This window comes from Balaenoptera borealis, assembly GCF_965194805.1.
Source record: "Balaenoptera borealis genome assembly, chromosome: 4".
Classification (NCBI taxonomy): domain Eukaryota; kingdom Metazoa; phylum Chordata; class Mammalia; order Artiodactyla; family Balaenopteridae; genus Balaenoptera; species Balaenoptera borealis.
In genome coordinates, this window is record NC_138861.1 from 52,152,133 (window position 1) to 52,177,914 (window position 25,782).

A 25,782-nucleotide genomic window follows, 5' to 3' on the forward strand; every position below is an offset into this window, starting at 1 on the left:
GGGGGAAATTGATCCATGGGGGATGTACTTAACTTGGCTGTAAGATGTGCAAAGGGTAGGACCTGGATTTAAATCACTGTCAATTGGTTAGACTATTAGAAGCTTTTCTAGCACTCAACCAATTAAGACCTGAATAAGGGTAAATAGAAATAAGTAAGTTTTCAACTAAAAATTGGTTGCCTTATTTTTTTTGGCAAGAGTTTTATTGAGATATAATGCATATGCCATACAATTAACCCATTTAAAGTGCACAATTCGATGGGTTTTAGTGTATCATGAGTTGTGCCACCATCACCACAATAAATTTTAGAACATTTTCATCACCCCAAAAAGAGACTCCCTTTTCATTAGCAGTCCCTGCTTACATTTTCCCTCCCCCAGTCCCTGGAAACCACTAATCTTTGCCTGTGTAGATTTGCCTATTCTGGATATTTCATGTAAATGGAATCAGAAATTAGTCTTTTATGACTGGCTTCTTTCACTTGGAATATTTTTAAGGTTTATTTATGTTGTAGTACCAGTACTTCATTTCTTTTTATTGCGAAAAAAATATACCATTGTATGAATATATACCACATTTTATGTGTCCATTCAGGTTGTTTCCCTTTGGGGGCTGTTACAGATAATGCCGCCATTAACAGTAGTGTACGAGTTTGTGTCGGGGCATGTGTTTTCATTCCTCTTGAGTATATGCCTAAGGGTGGAATTGCTGGGTCATATGCTAACTCTTATGTTTAACCTTTTGAGGAAATGCCAGACTTTTTCCAAAGTGGCTGTACCATTTTGCATTCCCACGAGCGATGGGCGAGGGTTCCAGTTCCTCCACATTCTCATGGGTGTGAAGTGTCATCGTTGTGGCGGTTGCCCTTTTTTAAGGACTCAAAAGTTTGTAAGAAACTTGCTAGAGGATGCTCCTTGAGTGCAGAGACAATGTCTAAGGTGAATTTGTGTTTTCAATCCCTGGTGCACAAATAGATACATGTGTTTCTGCTGCATTGTTTCCTGATAATGTGGTTCCCACGTTATTCTGACAATATTCTTCTAATTATTAATTATAGATGAATTACAGAAAACTGCTATGTTGCAGAACTGATTTACTTAAATGTAGACCTGCTAAATGAAAATAATCCACTTACTTTACAGAAGCCACAAGGGGTCGCTGCTCTTGGTATTCTTAGTGTACTTTTGGATAGGGAAGTATGCAGTCCCTTATAAATGGAATCATTGATTTTGAGTTGTATTTATGTATTTTTACATTTGCTTATAAGTTTTACGTGTTTTTTGTTGCTATTTTTTATTGTTTTACTGGTGACATTGAAGTTCTCAATTTAATCATTTGATTACATCTTTGCTTCCTTTGATGACTTCATATCCAATGATTAAACCTTTTCACTGCTGTTCACATAATGAACTTTCGTGATTACTGCATATGAAAATGAGGATATGTCAGCTATATTAAAGATTTTATTTGTCAAAAACATTGACCAGTGCAGAAAATAATTTAAAATAAAATATCTCTTTTCAGGAATTATATTCTTGGAGATGTTGGAAAAAGATTCCTGGGTCTTGGCAGATAATTACTAGAAATATGCAGGGGAGGTAGTATATCTTTCTTTTTTTAATGTATTAAGTATTCCTGGAACGAAAGCAGTGAATTGGAAGGGGAGGATTGTCCAAGTAAAAAATGGATTTATAAAGGCTTGAGTGAAATCTAATTTTCTGTTTTATGGTATAGAATCTCATTAATTGGTTACTTGGGGGAAAAAATAGTAACAGCTAATGCTTATTGAGTGGTTACATGTAAGACATTGTACTAAGTGTATTATACACACATGCACACAGTTTTTTGTTTTTGTTTTAAACACTTATTTCTCTCAACAACCCTATGAAAGTAAATAGACTTTTTGCCTTCTAGGACTGGTATCATCCTTATTGAATACCTACCTTTTTGTCAGATTTTTAGCTAGTTTTACATTTATTTGTCATCCTGATATAATAAAATGTATTTCTAGTGACTGACATATTCTTGCTGAATTTTTCATCCTTTTAGTTCTCTGGGGGGTTTTCTGCTTCAGAAAGCCTTGGGGTCTTGAAATTATTGGTGATTAAATATAAAGACAGTTCTGAACCTGATCCTTTCCCAAGAATTTTAGACCTTTTCAGCTAATTTATAAGTTGTGCGTTTTAGTTTTTGGATATGGATTGTGACCTTCTGTGTTAGTTGTTTATTGCTGTGTAACAAATTGCTCAATATTTGGCAGTTTAAAACAACAAACACTTACGGAACACTGGGGAGAGGAGGTAGAAGGAAGACAGCAGCTTCCAAACTGTCTCAGTTGGTAGGCCTGTGTTCCCTGATGGCTGTTGGCTAAAGGCTTCAGTTCTTCTTCACCATGTGAACCTCTCCATGGGCTGCCTGAGTGTCCTTACTGCATGATAGCTGGCTTTTGGACACTGGTCCAAGAGAGAAAAGCCAAGATAGAAGGTTGTCTTTTAATAGTCTTGAAAGTGACAAAACACCAACGGGACCCTACTCTGTTGGTCCTGGTATGGTATAGGTGTGCACTATACAAAGGTGTGACTACCAAGAGGTGGAGGATCATTGGAGACCATCTTGGAGGTTGACTACCACACTTTAATTAAATACTTTTTAAAAAAAACTGTTTCAGTTTATTAAGTCAAGAGATTTAATATTTGACCCTCAAGTCAGATAATTAGAAGTATGAGAGCACATGATCCAAATAAGTGCTCTCTTTGCTACGGTGCATGGTTTCTTTCTCGCCTATGTATATATAAACTACTTAAGTGGTGCTACATTCATTTTGGAAAGTTTCTAAGGAGTTTATAAGAAAGTTGAGCTTATAGTCAGAATCTTCTGCGTTGATTATTGTTTTTCTCGGACCCATTTCCCCTCTCCCAATTCCTCCTAGGTGGAGGCGGTTAGAGAAGCTGGTGGCACTAGACTATAGATAGAAATTGTGTGTCCCCTTCCTTTATTATTTTGCTTGGGGTTCAGATTGACTTGGAAGAGTTGAAATTTCTGTTTAGAGTTTTTCAAGGAATGTAGTCCGGTTACTTATAGGCAATTACACAAATATTTGACATAGGATGGAGTAAAGATACAAATATGCAGCAGCAGAATTAGAGCAGTTTGCCCTTTTCCCCCAAAGCTTGATTTTTATCCAATAGGGTGAGTATACTTTCTTTTCTTTCTGCTACTTTCCCCTCACCATGGGCTCTGTCCCTCTTAATGAGCAAAACGTAGACCTCGTCAAGAAGTCAGAATGTTCCAAATGGGCAGAATTCTAATTAGTTCCTGAGATTTGTAATCTTTTGAGTCTTTTCCCATTATTACTGCTTAAAAGTTCTTTGTTAGCAGAGACGACTTTCCCCCTTTTCCTTTAAAGCTTTAGTGCTTCTGATTATTGGAAACCTTGTCTGATAACAGAAACAGTACATATAAAGCAAGGCATAACCAGTTTGGGAATGTATTAAGGTACGGTTACCCTTCCCGTATCAGGCTTGATGTTGAGAAGACGACACCTCCAAGTTAGCATAAGGTAACCTGTGCAAAGTAGTAAATGATATGCTTGAAATTATCTTTGTTATGGGTTTTTTCCAATCATAGTAAAATTGGAGGTCTTATCTGTTCTATGTGAGAGAATTGAAAACTATAGAAATGTGCATTTATTACGTATTTTTAAAAAGGAGCTAAGCAATAAATTCTTCAAGACTAAAGCTTAAGTTGAAAATAAGAAGAAAGTATAAATGTCCAATGATTAAACTTTTCCACTGCTGTTCACATCATGATTTGTTGTGATTAATGTATGTGGATGAGGACATAATGAAAAAAAATCATGAGGCTTATAGGTAAAATGTGGTTTTTGTACATTGACTTGTCTATAAATGTTTTTCATTTTAGGAATAAAATTGAAGGGTGTTTTTCTTAGAGAACACCATTTGTCAGATTTATCAGGAATTTGAAGATTTATATAAGGTAAGAGGTTTATAAACTTTTTAGTTTTGACAAAAGAAGACAAAAAATCAAATCTGAGCAAAAAATTGGGTATTGTATTCATTATATATTGAGCATAATGTGGATATCGTATTCAGTTAAAATTTTTCCTTAGTTTTTCAGCTTTCAAAGATAACAAATACTATTTCAAAAATAATATAATTTTCCAAATCAATAGATTTGATTCAGCATAGGCAGTTGGGTGGGTGGGGGGTAGGACTTTTAACCTTGCCAGTCATCTTTTCTTAAAAATAATACAATTCTTTCAGGCCCTGAATTAGAGATCATACGTTCTGGGATTTAAATTTGGTGAACTATTGGATATTCTGTAAATAATTGTTTGGTGTGCCAGTGGATGACCATCCTATAACTTGAGCTTTGTTCAAGAATAGCAGATAGGCTGGTGGTCAGAAGCTAAGAATCTCAAATCTAATAACCAGATTAATCTGTCATTAATCAGGCGTGTAATCTTGGGGTGTTTTTCAAATTGGAGGAATATAAAGCGGGAAAATTTTTGTGAATACTCAATGTTGATTTAAGTTAATTTTCTATTTCTTAAAGTTGATATAAACTTTGTTTATTGCCCTTAATGAAAAGATTTACAAAATAAATGCATTCGAAAACAAAATGTAAACATTAACGGGTGGATGCTACTGTTTTGCAGAAGTAAACATAGTACTGGCTGCTATCCAGTGAATTTTATATACATACAGTCTTGTGACTTGTGATGACTGTAAAGTTTTACCATCTGGACAGCAGTATGGTTGTCCAGAACTTTACTCTTTTGCAGACCTAAAGATTATTGAAATGAGGGGAGGGGGCCTAAATTCACAAAAGGATGTCTTTGGACTGTCTGCAAATCCTTATTTGAAGAATTCTATATTACATTATCTCCAAACATTCTTCTAGCTGCAGTGAGTAATTCAGAGTCTTGGAATTAACATTCTTTTGAGAAAAACTGAAGTTTTTATTTGATCTAGGATTTGGCTTGGCTAGTAGTTACCTAAATTGGGTTAAAAGTTGACTGTTTTGTTAACTACCAATACAAGTTTTTCTTTTTAGATACAGGTAGTCCTTACTTTGCACCATTTCACCATGCGTGAATATCAGTTTTCACAATGTAGTTAAACAACACCTGTCCCACAACAACACAGCTGAACTTTTAGTTGTCACAATATTAACTGAATTATTGCGTAAACTTTGCTACTGGCTCTTTATTGCAAAATCATTATGCAAAGAAAAGATGTGCATCATGAACAGTAATAGTTACATAACTTTTTTCAAAGTCTTGGTGATTGGTCACTGAACATCTATTAGTTACACACAGATAGTAAAGCATATAGTTGTGTTGCCTCCTTGTCTCCTACGGATAAACCCATGTGAGATTTTACAAAAATAGAAAATCAGAAGAGGGAATTGGTCAACAAATATGACAGAATAGCAAAGAAATGAAAAGTGATAATACTGGAAGTGAAATTAGATGTGGTTAGATTTGAAAATGGCCACAGCAAAGCAAAGATAGGATGAGACCTAGGCCTACATGAAGCTACAGTACAAGCCACATTTTAAAAGTCTGATGAATACAAAAACAATGTAAAGTTGCTTCAACATCTTTTCGTTTAAATTGTACTAGGAACAGAAAGCCGCTGACGGTTGAAATGGAGCATTCACTTCTTTGGATTGAGGACTGTAATCAAAAACAAATCCCAGTCAGTTTGGCATTGAAGTTAGTTGCTGCACTCAAGGAAAATGGTAATTACAAGGACATCTATTTACTGCCAGTAAAGGCTGGTTTCCTTGTTTCAGAAGTCAGCATGAATTGATTAATGTTAAGCTGCCTGGTGAAGCTACAAGCTCAGATAAGGATGCTACTGTGAAATTTGCACTCAAGATTCCAAGAATTACAGGCAGTCCTTGCTTTGCACAGTAGTGAGAGACTGTACTATGCAAAAAACTGCAGGATATGGATGGGATGTAAGTGGAGTTAGAAGATAAAGATGGCCTTGGGAATGCTGACACTGGTGCCATTCAAGAAATAGTTATAGATACGCAGGAGGCAGAACGTAGTGAAGGCGAATATAAAGTTTTACGTGAGTAAAGCAGTTGTAAAGGATGAACGCGTCTCAGAAGTCATGCTGTTGAAAAACTTCACATTGAAGGAACTTTCAGAGATGTTTCATGACATTGACAGCACAAAGGATAAAATTTTGGAAGCTGATTCAAACTTAGAAAGGAGTATGACAGTTTGCCAAGGCAGAGATAAGATGCTCATTCCGTGTTATGTCATATAATGTGAAGAAAGCAAGCACTTTTCAAACTACTTGATACATTTTTTATAAAGAAATAAAACATTATAATTTTCAGTGTTTCTAGTGGTTTGTTTTGGGGTTTTGTTTGTTTGTGGGGGGTTGTTTGGTTTTTGTTTTTTGGGGTTTTTTTTTTTTTTTTTTTTTGGCTGCTCTGCGTGGCTTGTTGGACCTTAGTTTCCCTACCAGGGATTGAACCCCAGCTCCAGCAGTGAAAGCGCGAAGTCTAACCACTGGACCGCCAGGGAATTCCCAGTGTTTCTAGTGTTTTAAATATTAATTTTACTATATTACATTTATAACCAACACCAAGAGGGTTTTTAATGTTTTGGCAAATTTTAAGGTTACAGAATAATCATAGATTGTTAATCGCATAGATTAAGACTTTGCAGAGTTTCAGCTTGCATAGTCAAAGCCAGAACTGCCTGCATTTAAAACAAGCTAAGGGTCTTTGTATTCAACCAGATATAAATACATCAAGTTTAGAAACTACTATATTTTAGCCTTATAACCATATATATTATAATTGACATTTTTCACATTGTCTTTGTATGCTACTACATCAAGGCTTTGAAATAAAAATTTATAATACTAAATGTCTCATTTGGACTTTGAGCATTAATCCATTTGTAGGCAAAATCCTGTCTAATAGAATAGGGGTTGGCAAACTTTAAAGGGCCGTATAGTAAATATTTTAGGCTTTGCAGGCCATATAGTCTCTAGCAAATATTCAAGTTTGCCCTTATAGCACCAAAAACAGCCATAGACAATAACATAAACCATTTAGCATGGCTCTGTTCTAATAAAACTTTGTGGATACAAAAACTTGAATTTCATGTAATTTTCTCGTGAAACATTTTTCTTTTGCCATTCTTAGCTCACAGGCCCTACCAAAGGGGGTTCTGGGGTACAGAGGTTTGCAGTTTGATTTATGCAATAGGGACATGTAATTGAACTGTACGATTGTATACCAAAGAATGTAACCACTGCTTGCATCATTGAGTTTTGAGAAAGTTGTTCTTATGAATACTTTTCCATACCATTGCACCCTTCCAGGTAGTAGGGCGGAGGATCTTTGGGGAATGGGGCAGTAGGAAATTCAATGTTTCTTTTCACTTGACTCAAATGATGGTCCCACTTTTAAGTCAGGGATTTTTATTGACACCTTTTTAGGTAAACTAGTCCTTGCAGCGGTTAAGTAAAAATGGAAGGCTTTTTAGAATTCTAGAAATTAGCAACTGTATCCTAAGACTCTTGAGCAGGTCTGCTTCAGCCCTACAGAAATAAATTTGCTTTTTAAATGGAACCAGAAGTATAAAACGCTAAAAGGGTGTTGGAGTACAGTGAGTACAAAAATGTGCCTACTGTCTTAAATAAGAGTGTTTGCTATGTTTTGCTTTGTGTGTGCAAAAAGAGAAACTACTTCCAGTGAAGGTGTTTAGAAAAGACCCTTGACTGGTGTAATGGGACGAGAACTATACAGGTTCTGTACTTTAGCAAGTGATTTTCCTCTGGCTTTACTTTGTTCGCTGTGAAATAATTCCAACGAAAACTAGAAACAACATCCAGGCAACGCACTAATTAGATGCCAGGCTCTGGTGAAACTAGTATAGTTACAGTGACTGAAGGCAACTGCTAACAGGTCTCAAATAGTACCGCACGATACTAACTGGAATACCTTATTTACCCCAGTATGCCTCTTTAGAGTAACAAATCAAGTACGTCCACAACAGCCTTTGGGTGTAAACAGATCCGTTCGGTTTTAAAGAAGTCTCAGTAAGCTACACCGTAGAACCAAGTAAGCAATTTAAAGAGCCCAGTCACAGTTGCAGTTGCTGCAATAAGGCCCTTGCAGCCCGATTTTCGGTGGCTGGTCGCGTTGGCAGTGTCGCGGGGCTGCTGACGTTTCACAGGACCAGTGCTACGTGGCGTTCCTGCCGGCCGGGGCCCTTCTTCCGCTAGGCAGCTACGCCCAGCAGGACTGTTTTTCGCGTGGTGCTGGCCACCACTGCCCGCCACCGCCGAGAACCGATCCTTAACCTCACGGGGGCGCGCGCGGCGCGGGAGCGAGCCCCCTCCTCTTCTACCACTGCTCCCGGAAGTGCCCTGGTCGGCCGCGCGCCGGGGTGGGCGGGGCGAGGCGTCGCTCCCGGAAGCGTCGGACAGCCGGCTGGGCGGGGTTGCGGCTGCCACGTTGGAGCGGAACGTGGAGGTGGCCCTGGGCAGGAGGAGGGGCGGCGGCGAATGCTGGGAGAGTCAGACGAGCGCGGCGCTAACGCAGGAACTGGTCGCCGGGGGTCCCCGCCAGGTGTGTCCGCCTGTCCCCTTCTTTCCTCTTTGCGGGCCCTGGGCCCTTCAGGGAGAGCCCGGGCCAACGCTGGTATCCCGGCCTCGGTCTCCGCTGGTTGCCGCCAGCCTGCGGCCCGGTCTCTGGTGGCGGCGCGCCCCGGTCTTCGTTTCGGGCCCGGCGGGTCAACGCCTGGCGTCACGGCTGCTTCGGGGATCGCCCGGTCCGCATCCGCCGACGTTTCCACTGCTGAGCAGAGGCGCCCCTGAGGCTTGCGACAGGGTGTCCTGCCGGCGCCCGTAGCTGGCGTCTGAGGTTAGGAGACCTTCAGATCCTTGTGCACAAAGAGGTGCGGTCCCCAAGGGCGAGGGAAGGAAACAAACCTCAGGATTACTTTGGTTGACTTTAGTTTGGTTGGGATTTTTTGTTGCTGTTTGAACTGTTGCCAGATTTAAAGGTTCGTAGGTTTTAACTATATATAGGCTATTGTCATTTAACCAGGATTGGATTATTTTAAGGGCAGTAGTCGCCGGTCGTAGCCTATACCTCGAAGGAAGTATCGAGTGTTGTATGTTTTTGCTAATAAGTTACTATAATAAGAGGTTAAATGACGGGGCAGGTGTAAAATAAATCAAAATATTGCCTGGGCTTATGAGCATTATAAACTTTTCCATGAGCGCAAGGAACTGATTTTACCTAGGTCATTCTGAAGTTGCATTGATTGTCTGTGACAAATCCTTCCTCCTAAACTGTCTTTTCTAACCACAGAAAACTGAAATTTGATTGTCTTTGTGGACAACTGTAACACTATTTAATCAATAATTATGAGCCTCGTCCTTGTTTCATGCTGTCTTATGTTTTCTGTACATAACGATTGTTCTAGAGTTGGCTAAAGTTTACTTACCTTTTCTTAGTGGTTCTTCTGTGCTCCTGGTTTCTCATTGTCCCTTAATTACAGCTCTGGGAAAGTTTCGTAGACTCTAAGAACTTTTGGATATGTTGAAGTGTTTTTGTTGTTGTGAACTTCTGTTACACACATCTAAGTTTACTTAGGAAATGTGAGATTTTGAATGGATTTACAATTATACTGCTTAATTGTATATAAGTTCTTTTCTGAAACTAATAGCATAAGACCGGAAAGAAATTTTTGTAGACTGTAAAGAGCAATAATTCTCAACCTTTTGGGATTCCACTCTCTTTTAAGGATCTGATGAAACCATTGGATCATCTTCCTAGAAAAACGCACATATACACACGGATAGGATTTTCTGTGTAATTTCATGAGGTTTACAAATCCCAAATTAAAGATTCTTGTAAGTTGATATTATTAAATTGACTTTTCAATTGTTTTTAGAAGTGTTGTCAATCTTAAATAAGTTAATTTCAGCTCAAAGTTTTGTTTATTAGACTGCAGATAAGCGTGACACCATTTAGTTCAGTTTTGTTTATTAAGACTGCAGATAAGTGTGACACCATTTAGTTCACCAATGCACAGTTGCTTCTTTGATTTGGTTTTTGTTGAGTGAGATGAGCCTAGAACATCAATAACATTAAACAAATTCTCTAGAACAAATGTGCCCATCCATAATGAGGTATTTTGTCCACACAAGATGGATTTTTACTAAAGACAGTGGCAGCTAGGGATTGTGTTCCTGGTTTGGGAATCAGAATTTCCAGTTCTGTTACCTCTTTCACTTTTTACTTTCTGGTTTAGGTCAGCTCTATATGTAGCATTGTAAGGTTGGTGTTTTTTTAGAGAATAGTGCTGTTGGGTTTTAGTGTTGCTTCACAAAATTAGCGTTTAGAAAATGCAGAAAGAAAAAAAGTTTTCACTTAACTGCACCCAATTGCTGTGGAGAGAAACTTGGATGAATAAATAAAAGTTTTCCAGATTGTATATTTTCTTCAGTAGATGTATTCTTTTGAAGATTCCCTGGGGTAAACATTTTAAATTGTGACATTTGTGTTAGCTGCCATTTACAAACATGGATTTACCAGGTGCCAGGGACTGTTCTCTGTGAATTCTCACAACAAACCTATGGCGTACTTTTATTACAGTTATTTTACCAAATGGTTAGCCAAAACACACATAGATAAAGTTACATGCCTAAAGTCAGAGCTAGGACATGGTGAAGCTGGGATTTAAACCAAGGATGTCGGCTCCAGTCTCCATACTTTTAACTGCTGTGCTATAGATACTGTCTTATAGGGGGTGTATGTAAACAAACCATTGTCCTCACAATTTTCTTTTAATATTTTCACAACTATGTTCTGTGTAAAATAGTCTTGAATGAAACAAATCTACGTAGTGTGAATTCTAATCACATACAATATTGGAAAAAATAACACAGTTTTTAAAAGCAAGTCTCACTTGGGAAATACACGTTTTAATCTAAGACTTCTTTCTTCATATTTTCAAGAAAACTAGTTACAACTAAATGGTCATTTTTAAGAGAAGGAAATACACATGTATCTAGATGAAGCTGTATTTCCATGGTATTCTTAATAGTTTTGAGAATGATTGTAATATGTAGTTTATGGTATTCTTGTCTAATTAGATTCAGACGGCTTAATGTAGTTCTAGGCCATTTGTAGTAGAGCGATTTGATGTTTTTGTTAAACAACGGTATTTAAGCCTTATGTTCAGTACAGGTTCATAAGTGGAACTGCTTCTGGTGGAACATTGAGTACTAAGGCCAAGAAATAGACTTTATAAATGCTTTGAATTCCCACTTAACCATTTTTCGTTCTTGTGAATTTGTCTCTCTCTCTTTCAGTAAATGTTACACATTAACTAAGTGTTCATGAATTCAGTAGCCCTTGTTGTACCTTTACTCCTAAAGATACTGTAATTATATCCAGTTGGGTTTTAAATATATATATATATGTAGCTATTTTGTTTTCACTTTTAGAAATTATTCTAAAGGCATTTTAGTACTTTTCCCTATTTTTTAAATAAGTTTTAAACAGTGAAGAATTTAAAAATTAAATATTTTACTTGAAATTGGTCTTTCTAGCTCATCAGTCTTTTTGTATTCCCATAAATACAGACACTCAAAATCAATCAAGCAAAACTGTCTGTGTATCTCACTCTGTGCTAAGCAATTTTGAGTCCAAAAAGGGTAAAAGCTGTAACACTTGATTGAAAAAAAGACAGTATTTGTCGATTTGGTGAGACAAGATGACATATAAAACAGTTTGTAAAACAGGCAATGGGAAAATATGTAAACAATATGTACTAATAGAATAGTATAAAGTTTTGTTGTTGTTTTTTTAAATTTATTTTATTATTTATTTATTTTTGGCAGTGTTGGGTTTTCGTTGCTGCATGTGGGCTTTCTCTAGTTGCGGTGAGCGGGGGCCACTCCTCGTGATGCGCAGGCCTCTCATTGCGGTGGCCTCTCTCATTGCGGACCACGGGCTCCAGGTGCGCGGGCTTCAGTAGTTGTAGTGCATGGGCTCAGTAGTTGTGGCTCGCGGGCTCCAGAGCGCAGGCTCAGTAGTTGTGGCGCACGGGCCCAGCTGCTCCGCGGCATGTGGGATCTTCCCGGACCAGGGCTCAAACCCGTGTCCCCTGCATTGGCAGGCAGATTCTCAACCACTGCACCACCAGGGAAGTCCCTGGTATAAAGTTTTATTAAGATAAGATACTTTATTGTAAGATGCTTGAAGTATGGTACAGACTAATGTAAAGAGTTAAGAGACTATTTAGATCAGTGTGGGTTGGACCAGTAGGGCAGATTTCATGAAGGTCCTGGGATTTGAACTTATTATTAAAGACAATTGGCTGAGAGGAAAAAGAGGGCATTTCATATAAAGAAAATAGGCCTCTTTTTCACTTCTTAGAAAATTGGGATTTTTTTTCCTTTTTTTCTTCACAATAATCTTAGGAAACTAGATGTGCAGTTTTCTTGATTAATCTCATGATAGTAATAATCTTTAAAGTAGTTAGCATATTAAAACATTTTAATTTATGTGCTCTGGCATTGTGTTTGGACTTCTGTAAAATACATTATCTCATTTCAACCTCACAATATCCCCTGAGGTAATCACTCTTAACCCCATCTTACAAATGTAGGTAGGAACTGGGGCTCAGAGAGGTCAAATGTTGTGTCGAAGGTGTCAAAAGTAGCAGAGCCAGTATTCAAGTTGAGGATTAACTCCAGAGGCCCTGCCTCTAAGCTATGTGATTCAGCCTCCTAATCCACTTTTGCCTAAACTAGGCAGTTTCTAAAATATATTTCTTCTTCCCTTAATTTCATCATGCATTGTAGTTTCTTTGCCATTCATTATTTCTCCTAAATGTTAATATTTCTTCTATGATTAAAATTGAATACTTGAGCTTGGTGTAATAACAAGTAAGAGCCTGGACTCTGGAGCTAAACTTCTGAGTTCAAATCTTGGCTCTGCCCCTTGCTAGTGTGTTCAAATTATTTAATCTTTCTGTGTCTTCATTTTATTATCTGTAAAATGTTCATCAAGTATAAACAATTTGGACATGTAAGACTCAGGGCATGTTTTTAGTCTAAGCCCCTCTTAAGGAAACTATTAGAGGGTGACTTCATCCTCCAGAGATGAGTAAGAAAACTGGCAAGAATACTGTTGGAGAACATTGAGTATATTTAACTACAATAGACCTGAGGCTAAAACAAAAGTGGGAATAAGGAAGAAAGAATAAAATGTACATGTTAAATATCTGATGATGTAGGAATTGGTCATAAAAGTAAAAAATTAAGAGAACTGGAAAGTAAGAAGAAAATTGGAGGTAGAATAAGTTTGTGGATTGCCTAATCTATAATGGCTAGGAGTCAAAGAACATCATTTAAAGCTGACAAATCAGTTAGTAGAAGTATAAGCATATTTAACAGTACAAAGGTAAACACTGAGAAAGATAATACTGTGATTATAACTGTGTAATGCAAGAGAGGCAGTAAGATTATATAAGCTAATTTTGTTAGTGCTCATAGTAGTTAACTGTGTAAAGAAATAGAGGATTAATAGTACTAAATGAAATTATTTAAAATTATAGTTACAAAGATGGAACCAGAAACATATACTACAACAAAAATACAAATCACTCTAATTATCAAAAAAATTAAAAATACACACAAAAAAACAGATAACAGTGAAAGACATTTTTTAACATTATAAAACCAAACATAGCAGACTATGATAGAAATGAGAGTAACCATTTCTGTCATATCAGTAAATTTTAAATACATTTATTAGCTAATCTATTAAAAAATTTTCAAATTGGGTCACTAAGCAAAACCTGATTTTTTTCACTGTATTCAAGATAGCCAGGGAAAACAAAATGGTTCAGAAGTTGAAAAGGCCAAAGAGCAGACATAAAGGCAAATAAAAAGGAAGCTAGGCTATTGATCTCAATATGAGACAAAGTGAAATTTAGGCCCAAAGGCATTATTTAAGATGAAAAATATCCTGTAAAGCTAAAGTATGTATTTGACAGGGAACATTTAGCATTGTGAATGTCTGTCTGCCTATGTATTCCATATGTAAATATGTAACTATGTACTGAATAACAAAGTAACTTTCATAAAGCAAGTTTTAGGAGATACCAGGAGAAATAGGCACAAATGCACTAGTAGCAGGATACTTTTAATTTGCCGTTCTTGCTCCAGGACAGATCAAGTGGGGAAAAAAAAAAAATAAGGATATATAAGACTTGAACAATTAAGTCAGTTGGGTAGACTTGATTAACATATATTGAACTCTGAAAACAGAGCACCCCTTCTTTTTAGGTCTCCTGGAACATTCACAAAAACTTGCATAGGCCCCAAAGAAAACTTAAGTAAATTTCATAAAGAAGAAATAGTACAGAAAAATCACAATGTAGTAAAAAATAAAGGCCCCTCCACTTGGATATTAAATTCAAACACTGTTGGATCAATGGAGAATACAAATGGAAATTGTAAAATGGGTGATCATAGTGATGAAAACACTAGTAATGTATAGGATCCAGTTAAAGCAGTGCGCAGAGAAAATTGAAAGCCTAAAGAAATAATAAAAATGGGTAAGTGAAGCATTTAACTAAAAAGTTAGAAAAAGAACAAAGTAAACCAAAAGAAGGTACAAGGAAGGAATTAATAAAAATAAATGCAGAAAGTAATTAATTCAAAAACAAGAAAGGTGGAATAAGTAAATCCAAAATTTGGCTGTTTGTAAATACTCAGTAAAACAGGCAAGTCAGTAGCTAAGTTAATTTCTAAAAGGAGGGTAGGGGAAAACAAAACACGAATATTCTTAATAAGTAAGGACTAATCACCATACACAGCACAAATTAGAAGAATTATGGGGGACTTCTCTGGTGGTCCAGCGGTTAAGACTCTGAGCTCCCAATGCATGGGGCCTGGGTTTCATCCCTGGTCAGGGAACTAGATCCCACATGCCGCAACTAAAAAAAGATTCTGCATGCCGCAACTACAGATCCCCCATGCTGCAAGAAAGATCCCACATGCCGCAGCTAAGACCCAGCACTACCAAATAAATAAATATTAAAAAATAATAACATTGAATAGAAGAATCATGAGTCTATGTTTGAGTCTAAACAAATAAATTAGAAAATTGTAAAAAAAAATAAAGGAATATCATAGGAAAATGTAATTTACAAAAAATGACCTTGAATAAAGAGAATTTAGGACTTCCCTGGTGGCGTAGTGGTTAAGAATCTGCCTGCCAATGCAGGGGACACAGGTTTGAGCCCTGGTCCGGGAAGATCCCACATGCCATGGAGCAGCTAAGCCTGTGTGCCACAACTACTGAGCCTGCGTGCCACAGCTACTGAAACCCACGCGCCTAGAGCTCGTTCTCTGCAACAAGAGAAGCCACCGCAGTGAGAAGCTTGCGCACTGCAACGAAGAGAACTCCCCGCTCGCCACAACTAGAGAAAGCCTGCGCGCAGCAACGAAGACCCAATGCAGCCAAATTAATTAATTAATTAATCAATTAATTAATTAATTAAAAAATTCAAATAGATCAATATCCATAGAAGAAATAGAGAAAATTACCAAAGGAGTACTTTCCCCCAAAAAGCACCAGACCCAGATGTTTCACGGGAGAATTCTGTTAAACCTTTAAAGACTCAGTAATTCCAAAGCTGTTATTGAAAGTGTTCCAGAACATAGAAAAAGAAGAAAAACTCCCACATTTGTTATGAAGCAAGTATAACATTGATACCAAAACCTGACAAAGACTGTACAAAAGAAGAAAACTATCAATTGAATCTCACTTAAGACTCTAGGAGTGAAACTTTTAAACAAACAAAATCTAGCAGCACAGTGGTAGAACAACACATCATGGTCAAGAGAAGTTTATTCAGCATATGAAAAGATGATTCAATATTAGGAAATCTGTTAATTTGTTTTATTGGTAGACCTAGGGAGAAAAATCATATGGACATCTCCAATTACCTAATGAAAAAGCATTTGACAAAATTCAACACCCAATCTTTATGAATAGCATTCAGTAAAACAGTAATCATTGGCCATTTCCATATTATATTTGTATATATATGTATATTGTATAGATATAAATGTGTGTATATATGTATATATACACACAAAAATATATGTATGTATATCTCAGATTCCAAAACCATGCTCAATGGTGATACAATAGGCTTTCCCACTGAAGAACAAAACAAGACAAGAAATATCGCTGTTATCACTACTGTTGAATATGGTACTATTAGTACTAGCTAGCTCACACAAGAGAAAGATATCAGAGGAATGACAATTTGAAATGAGGAAGTAACTGTCACTGTTGGCACATGGTATGAGTGTATATGTGGAAAACCCAACAGAATCTACTGAAGCACTACTCCAAGAAGAGAATTCAATAAGATAGCAGAATTAAAAATGAATGTAAAGAAATCATTAGCCTTCATATAACAATAAGAACATAGACATTATAGTGGAAGGAAAAAAAAAGCCACATTTACAAACAAACCAAAAGAAAATACTTAGGAGTAAGCAAACCCAATATATCAAAAAAATTTCAGACGATACTGAAAGATAAAAAAGAAGGCTTAAATCAAAAGACACCAAGTTCTTGATAGGAAGATTCAACATTGTGTCAGTTCTCCATAAATTAATTTACTAATTTGGGTACAGGTTCAATAAAAAACACTAACTTTCTTTTTTTTTTCTGGAATTACACAAAAACTATTCTGAAGTTTAGTTAAAAAAAAAAAAGTAATAGCAAGGAAAATGGGGTGGGGATGTGTGCTGGGGAAGCAGTGGATAGGGGTTATTGAAATCATGCTCATATAAAGCCTCAGTATTTAAAACAGTGGCATGCCTAGCGTTTAAATAAACAAATGGACAGAAGGAATGGTAATCCCAAAATAAACCTAAATAAATACTGGAATGTAAATCCTAACCTACACCCTAATATGTATAGGAGTATATACCTAAATATTAAATCTAGAAATAAACATAAATATGGAAGTTAGTACATGATAAATGTAATACCTAAAATTAGTAAGAAAAAACAACTTTCAGTAAATGGTTTTGGAGTAATAAGAAAAAGATAAACCTTGTATATACATTGTATATCATGATACATTTCAAGTGAGTCAAAATTTAAATGTAAAGAATAAGCCATAAATGAATTTGCTAGAAGAAAACTATTGATGAATGTCTTCATAACTTTAGCATGCAGGAAGCCTTTTCTAACTAATCAAAATTCAAAAACCAGTTTTTTTAAAGTGATAAATTTGACTGTAAAAAAATAAAAATCATGGTACATTCATACAATGGAATATTTTTTCAGTGCTAAAAAGAAATGAGCTATCAAGTCACAAAAAGACGTTGAGGAACCTTAAATGCCTATTGCTAAGTGACAGAAACCAATCTGAAAAGGCTACATGTTGTATGATTATAATTAAATGATGTTCCGGAAAAGGCAAAACTATGGCGACAGTAAGAAAGATCAGTGGTTACCAGGGAGGGAGGGAAGAGGAGGGACAGAGGAAGAGAGGGATGAATAGGTGGAGCCCAGAGAGTTTTTAGGGCAAGGAAGCTTCTGAATGATACTAAAACGGTGGATACTAAAACGGTGGTTTATACATTTGTCAAAACCCGTAGAATGTACAGCACAAAGAGTGAATCCTAGTGGAAGTGATGGACATTGGTTGATAATGATGTGTCAGTGTTGATTCATTGATTGTAACAAGTATACCACTGCGCTGTACAAGATGTTGATGAGTGGGGAGGCTGCATTTGGGAGGCAAGAGGACAAGGGAGGGAGGTATGTGGGAACTCTCTATACTTCTCACTCAAATTTTCTGTGAACCTGAAACTGCTCTAATAAATAAAATCTATTTTTAAAAAAATGGAAATTTTGGGCTTCCCTGGTGGCGCAGTGGGTGAGAATCTGCCTGCCAAAGCAGGGCACGGGTTCGAGCCCTGGGCTGGGAAGATCCCACATGCCACGGAGCAACTAAGCCCATGCACCACAACTACTGAGCCTGCGCTCTAGAGCCTACGAACCACAGCGACTGAGCCCACGTGCCACAACTACTGAAGCCCGCGTGCCTAGAGCCCGTGCTCCGCAACAAGAGAAACCACCGCAATGAGAAGCCCACGCACCGCAACGAAGAGCAGCCCCCACTCGCCGCAGCTAGAGAAAGCCCGCGCGCAGCGACGAAGATCCAACACAGCCAAAAATAAATAAATAAATTAAAAAAAATTTTTTTAAAAATGGAAATTTTGTGAAAGGTAAAAAAAATAAGCAAAATCGAAAGGTAAAGTCTGACAGCCTAATAGAAAAATGGGCAAATGATATAGACAAGAATAGACAGAAAAGGTGACAGAGAAGGAAATATGGATGACCCATGACCATATAAAAAGAGATGTTCAGCGTTATTTATAGTATGAGAAATGCAAATTATAAGTATGCAGAGCTAACATTTTTCGTCTATCATGCTGGTTACCCTGGAAGGTCTGTAGGGCAGCAGCTACTTATGGATTACTCTTGGGAGTATGAAAAGGTACAGTTGCCATGGAGGCCAACTTGGCAGTATCCACCAAAATTAAAATTACTTTTATCCTTTAATGCATCAATTTTACCTCTGGAAATCTACAGCTTTCCTTGCCCATGAGTGAAATAACATGTATATATGGCCATTTATTTCAGCACTGTTTGTAAAAATAGCAAAAGATTAGAAACAGCTCAGGTGTTCATCAGTAGCAGACTAAGTAATTAAATTATGGTACATCTTACAGTGGAATACTATGCCATGTGAATGCATTTATGTAAAATAACAAATTTTTTTTTTTAATGCTATAGCACAGTACCTCCTGAATTTTTCTCCCAGAGTAACTTTAACAGAGAATATATAAAATAATGGCATGTGGGATTGTAGCTTGGAGTGACCATTCAAAAAAATTTTCTGCTTTATCTTTATCAAATCTGTGGGTTTGCTTTATTCTCCTCTGTGTTAGTCTGTTTTAATTTAAATTAATTTTTCATACTGCTCTTATCGTTGAGTAATCCTGCTCCAGGAAGATGCACTTTGTTTATTATGTGCCTTCTCTTACCCCTGATTTACTGCCACCCATATTGTCTTGTCTGAGAAACATATTGTGTACCAAGATTAATTAACCAAATACTGTCCCTGTTGCTGCAAGTTTCTTTCCAGACTGATTTTTCAACTGAAGAACTATACTCTGTAAACAGTTAGAATAGCCCTATATTTGTCTCAAAATAATTTAACAAGTTTCTCTTCTTTCTACTATTGAACATTTCCCAACAAATGATACCTAGACCAATTTGACTTATTGGCATTCCAGCACTACTAATGATGTATTGGTTTGTCTAGTATATTTCTATGTAAAAAAATGTTTCTTTGTTCCATATTACATGTTTATTATATTTCTGTGTGAAATATTCTCTTTAGCAGGATGAAGTTAAAGGAAATAGATCGTACAGCCATGCAGGCATGGAGCCCTGCCCAGAATCATCCCATTTACCTAGCTACAGGTAAGTTCAACAGAGAGAAGATAGTATGAGTCCCCTAATTTCTTCTCTTCCACATCTGACTTATTTACACTTGTCCTTTAAAATTCAGTTCAAGCTTCATCTCCTCTAGAAAGTCTCTCCTTCCCTGGCAAGATAATGTCCAACCTTCGTATCAGCTGAGTTCTATGCTTGTACATCATAGCGTTAATCATGGTCTGTTACATTTATAGTGTCTTCCCCACTTCATAGAATTGTGCTTTATGTTTATTCGTCCAGTATTAAGCACAATAGATAACATGTAAAAAAGTTAATAAATATCAGTTTGAATGAATGAAGAACAGTTTTGGTGCTAGCATTTTTATATAAAAAGAGTTGGAGTTCTATCATTTGTGACTATAAGCATGGGACTGTTTTTACAGAGAGGTTTTAAAATATCTATAGGCTTAAAAAATTATCTTCACTACCCACTCGTACAAACATTTCTGAGCCTTGCATCGGAATCTTATTGCTATAGTAATTTAAGCATCTGCTCAGTGGTATATGTGCTGAGATTTCAGCCACTAGTGCAGCATTCATGAGTGAGATAATTGAAAAGTATGCATTATTTTGTATGGTTTTCTCTGAGTCTTTTATTTTTGCATGTGTAGTTACCATGAATGTATTTTCTGTAGGAACATCTGCTCAACAATTGGATGCAACATTTAGTACCAGTGCTTCTCTTGAGATATTTGAGTTAGACCTTTCTGATCCATCCTTGGATATGAAATCTTGTGCCACTTTCTCTTCCTCTCACAGGTATGAGATTCAACCTTAAATTCACATGATTATTCAGTTATATGTTGTGGTTGATGCCTAGTGTGTCTACAAATGTTCCATTATTAGAAACTATAAGGAATACTCTCAATGACATGAAATATTTTGTGAAAAAATATATGAGTGCATTTCTACGGAAGTAAAAGGAGTGTCTATTTTATTGAATTTTTTACTACTGTGTAGGATAGGAAGGAGAAGCTCTAGTTTCTAGTATTTTTTTCTTATGATATAGTAGAGTTACTTTATTTTATCTTCTTTATCTCACCTGTTTACAAAAAGTAGGTACGACTAGAAAAAGGAGTAGTTGGATGAATATTAAGCTGTTAAGGGGCTTCCCTGGTGGCGCAGTGGTTGAGAATCTGCCTGCCAACGCAGGGAACACAGGGTTCGAGCCCTGGTCTGGGAAGATCCCACATGCCGCGGAGCAACTAGGCCCGTGAGCCACAATTACTGAGCCTGCGCGTCTGGAGCCTGTGCTCCGCAACAAGGGAGGCCACGATAGTGAGAGGTCCGCACACCGCGGTGAAGAGTGGCCCCCGCTTGCCGCAACTAGAGAAAGCCCTTGCACAGAAACGAAGACCCAACACAGCCATAAATAAATAAACCCAAAAAGTTAAAAAAAAAAAGAAGTTAGAAAAACTTTAAAAAAGAAAAAAAAAAAAAAAAGATGAGATGTTAATAGTGATTTTCCCTGAATGGAGGTTGTTTTTTTTCCCCTTGTACTTATCTGTATTTAAAAATACATTTCACAGAGAATTTTATTGACGTGATTTCTGATACAATAGGTGTTTAGATCACCTTTCCAAGTACTTAAGCTGTACTATAATGCAGAGAAGGACACTTTCCTTTGAGTAGTAAAATATGGTTTATTGCCTTAATAGCTTGGCAAATTTTGGTGAAGAGTTTTACCTTAGCTAACAATACAGTTCAAATGATGGAGTCTCATGGGACCTCCCATAGTCTTCCAAGCCCTCCCACTGTGATGGGAACCCCAGATAACTTTCGTCTAGCAGTTTTTCTCCTCACCACCATTTGTCTTGTATATCTCCACACTGCCACCATGCCAAACCATAATCTTTTATTCTCCACCAATGGGGTACTTGTCATAATAGACATAATTTTGATGTCACTTTTCTACTCTCAGAATACATTATTTTTCTTAGAAAATTTCAGATGACTCCCTTAACTCCTTTACTATTTAACAGGTAATTTGTTAGTGAGTACTTGTGTAGTCAAGTAAAATCAGGGAGGTGGTTGATTAGCTCTGTTTTATAAATGAACCAAAGTAACTGGCTTAGGGTCTCACAGATTCTAAATGGTAAAACCATTCTTAAGCTCATATCTTTTGACACACAAATCAAGTGTACTTTGTCATATTAGCTCTACAAAAGAGTTTTTATACTCTTTAAGATTATAAAATGAAACATGTATGTATGGGTATAAATAAAAACTAAAATGCCATTTCACCAAGTTATGCAGTTACCAGAAATAGAGGAGAAGCAGTGTTTTTGAAGTATTTATGAAAACAATTAAATGTATAATTTCAGATTCTTTTCTACATTTATTTGACTTCAAAAAAGAGTTATTTTGCTCATTTTCTCTTAAAGGTACCACAAGTTGATTTGGGGGCCTCATAAGATGGATTCCAAAGGAGATGTCTCTGGAGTTCTGATTGCAGGTGGTGAAAATGGAAATATTATTCTTTATGATCCTTCTAAAATTATAGCTGGTGATAAGGAAGTTGTGATTGCCCAGAATGACAAACATACTGGCCCAGTGAGAGCCTTGGATGTGAACATTTTCCAGGTTAGACTTTTGACATTTATTCTTAATTCTTGAGATAATGTGCTGCTTATTTTATGTAAGTATATGAATCTGCTGTGCCTCAGTCTTGGAATTGAAAGCTAAAACTGTGCCTGTGCAGATTGATGAGTGAGTGTGTTTGTTTGAAGAATGGAGGGCTCAAGGGCTTCCCTGGTAGTGCAGCGGTTGAACATCCGCCTGCCAATGCAGGGGACACGGGTTCGATCCCTGGTCCGGGAAGATCCCACGTGCCTCGGAGCAACTAAGCCCGTGCGCCACGACTGCTGACCCTGCACTCTAGAGCCCGCGAGCCACAACTACTGAGCCCATGTGCCTAGATCCCGTGCTCTGCAACAAAGAGAAGCAACTGCAGTGAGAAGCCCATGCACCACAACAGAGAGTAGCCCCCACTCGCCGCAACTAGAGAAAGCCAGCGTGCAGCAACAAAGACCCAACATGGCCAAAAATAAATAAATAAATAAATTTTAAATAAATAAATAAAGATCTTGAATTATTAGGATACTTGAGTATAACCAGAAAATGAATATTATCTTAAGAAAGTTTAAAATAGTTATTTTTCTTATATTATAGATACTTTGGGTATAGAAATGCAGAAACCCTAACTTCTTCATTTCTACGTCTACTCTTTAGATTAGATAGCTAATTCCTTTGTTAATTGGATTAAACAGCTGCTGATTTTTGGTTAGTGTCTTGTATCATAGGTGGCTACTACCAGAATTCCTCTAGTTTCATAGTTATATGTCAGTTGTTTATAGAAGTATTAATGAGAGTGAACAGTAAAGGATGAAGGTCAATATATGAACCTCATTATCTTCCTGTACTTCATATCACAATTTTAGGGTCTTTTTGACCCTAAAATTGTGCCACCAGGAGCAAGATTGAACATAAATTAAATGTAACAAGATTGAGCATAAATGAAATGTAAATACGTGAGGACAAACAGAGAAAACAAATTTATGGTTACTGAAGGGGAAAGGGCTAGGGGAGGGATAAATTAGGAGTTTGGGATTAGCAGATACAAACTACTGTATATAAAATAGATAAGCAATAAGGCACAGGGAACTATATTCAATATCCTGTAATAAACCATAATGGAAAAGAATATGAAAATATATGTGTATAACTGAATCACTTTGCTGTACACCAGAAACTAAAACAACTATATTTTTTTAATTGAAGTAAGTCAACTATACTTCAATAAAAGAAATTTTTTAATAAATAAATATGTGAGGATTTGAGACAAGAGATTTTACTAGCCCTATCTTGGTCCAGCTCCAGAGGCTGGCTTTGAGGTATCCTGAGATAGATGCCATTATTTTAGGAGTTGGCTATTTGTCTGAAGCAATAATTGGTGACTTATTTTTGTCTCCCACAATCAGGTCCCATTCCAGAGATGCAAACCACAAGCAGTAATCCCCATATAGTTGCGTGATTAAGAGTTTATCCATACATTTACTTTTTACTGTCTTGTATTAAAATGTCAGTAGATGTATTGTCTTTTTAGTTTAATAGAATTTTATAATGTTTCTTTAAAAAACTATATGCATTTCAGATTGTTATGCATAGTTTTTAGGAATTCATGCATTTTGCTTTTTTAATTAGAAAAATTATATGCCTTAAAATAGATAGGTCTTTCCAGCCCTGAATTGGATTTTTCTGAGTTCTCTTAATTATTTGTAAGTGCTATTTAGTTGTTAATTGTTTCTTATTACAGACTAATCTGGTGGCCTCTGGTGCTAATGAATCTGAAATCTACATTTGGGATTTAAACAATTTTGCGACTCCAATGACACCAGGAGCCAAAACGCAGGTATTACATTGATTTCAATGTAATCGAAAGAACCAAAATCAGTTTTTCTACACTTTGTTTTTTTCACACAAAATATATTTGTTTAAAATCAGTTTTTAAATGTCTCTGATTTTCCTTCAACATAGTAAAGTATTAATAAATATGTTTCTTTAGAGCATCAGTGAGTCCTTCAACAGTAAATATTTATTTAGCACTTACCATCTGCCAGACACTGTTTGATCTACTAGACTTATGGTAGTAAATGAAATAGACGAGTCTTTAATAATTTTCTTAGATATAATATTTTATATAGTATAGTATTTTATATAATATGGTATTTTAACAATATCCAACCTTATAATAAAAATCATAGACTAGAGAGGAAACTTATTTTTTAAAAAAACACTCAACCTGTTTCTTATGTAATTCTAATAAGTTGAGAAAGAACAGTCCTCCCCCTGCCTCCTTGAGTTTCTTTATGTTGTATAGACCAGCGGTCCCCAACCTTTTTGGCACCAGGGACTGGTTTCACAGAAGACAGTTTTTCCACGGACTGGGGTGGGGGGATAGTTTCGGGATGATTCAAGTGCCTTATATTTATTGTGCATTTTATTTCTATTATTATTACATTGTAATATATAATGAAATAATTACACAACTCACCATAATGCTGACAGGAGGTGGAGCTCAGGCGGTAATGTGAGCAATGGGGAGTGGCTGTAAATACAGATCAGATGAAACTTCGCTCATTCACCCGCCACTCACCTCCTGCTGTGCGGCCTGGTTCCTAACAGGCCATGGACCGGTACCGGTCCGGGGGTTGGGGACCCCTGGTATGGACTACTCAATTTGAGTGGCCATTATAACGGGCCCTAACATTTTGGCAATCTGAAAGGTAGCATAATAATAGTGTGTGACCTACCATTTATTAAAGATAGTTTTCTAGGTCTAGGTTGTAACTTTTGCTCTGCCTAGATGTCTGTCATATTGACCAGCATCTACTTTGTGGTCTGTTATCTACCTTGGAGCAGTTGCAAAGTAAAGAAACAGTGCTTGGTTTGTAACAGGAGCTTAATAAATGCCTGGTGATAAACAAGGTAAAATACTTGAATTGGCATATACCTGAGCTTTAAACTCTATTACATAATGTTGAGAACTTAAAAATATAAAAATAAATTTTTGGAATGAATAGATCAGATTTTTAAGTAATCCAGTTTTTAAAAAGAATTAGATTTTGTAGTTAAATTTGATTATTATTGAGAAATGGCTTTTAGTAGTTTATTCCTTATAGCCCCCAGAAGATATCAGCTGCATTGCATGGAACAGACAAGTTCAGCATATTTTGGCATCAGCCAATCCCAGTGGCCGGGCCACTGTGTGGGATCTTAGAAAAAATGAACCCATCATCAAAGTCAGTGATCATAGTAACAGGGTAAGTTGGTGATTGATTTGTGACAAACATGTTTTATTCCTGCTGTAGCTATTCCTATATAGTTTGTCAGAGTAGGCAACAAATCAAATTTCTATAAAGTCAAATCCTGTCTTTTTATGGACCAATCATGTTGGAATGAGAGGTTTTTTCCTTTGGGGAAAATAATAAAATTCCTACTAAACCACACTGGATATATTAATGATGAAGAAAAAGATTGGTTAATCAAGGGGGTTATTCCATGATATACTGGTTGTTTTGCTTTGCTAGCTGTTCCAAAGCATTATAGCAACTTTTTAATTCATCTTTAGCTTTCTCAAGAATGTAAAAATTTTC

The 25,782-nt window shown here is 36.7% G+C and overlaps 1 protein-coding gene across 29 annotated transcripts in view; it reads left to right on the forward strand.

The window, feature by feature from the left end:
• Positions 1 to 25,782, forward strand: part of SEC31A (SEC31 homolog A, COPII coat complex component) — a 73,514-nt gene that overhangs the window by 1,328 nt on the left and 46,404 nt on the right. For 17 of the 29 annotated variants that reach the window (XM_082391083.1, XM_082391079.1, XM_082391060.1 and 14 more), the window contains exons 4-10: positions 1,526 to 1,599; positions 3,923 to 3,997; positions 19,530 to 19,612; positions 20,263 to 20,386; positions 22,012 to 22,210; positions 23,943 to 24,038; positions 25,309 to 25,449. In XM_082391083.1, coding sequence (XP_082247209.1) covers positions 19,534 to 19,612; positions 20,263 to 20,386; positions 22,012 to 22,210; positions 23,943 to 24,038; positions 25,309 to 25,449 — 639 coding nt within the window. In that variant the 5' untranslated portion in view covers positions 1,526 to 1,599; positions 3,923 to 3,997; positions 19,530 to 19,533. Of the gene's footprint in view, positions 1 to 747; positions 940 to 1,525; positions 1,600 to 3,922; positions 3,998 to 8,471; positions 8,958 to 19,529; positions 19,613 to 20,262; positions 20,387 to 22,011; positions 22,211 to 23,942; positions 24,039 to 25,308; positions 25,450 to 25,782 lie in introns of those variants that run through there. The other 12 variants (XM_082391084.1, XM_082391065.1, XM_082391082.1 and 9 more) reach the window with 11 other exon arrangements.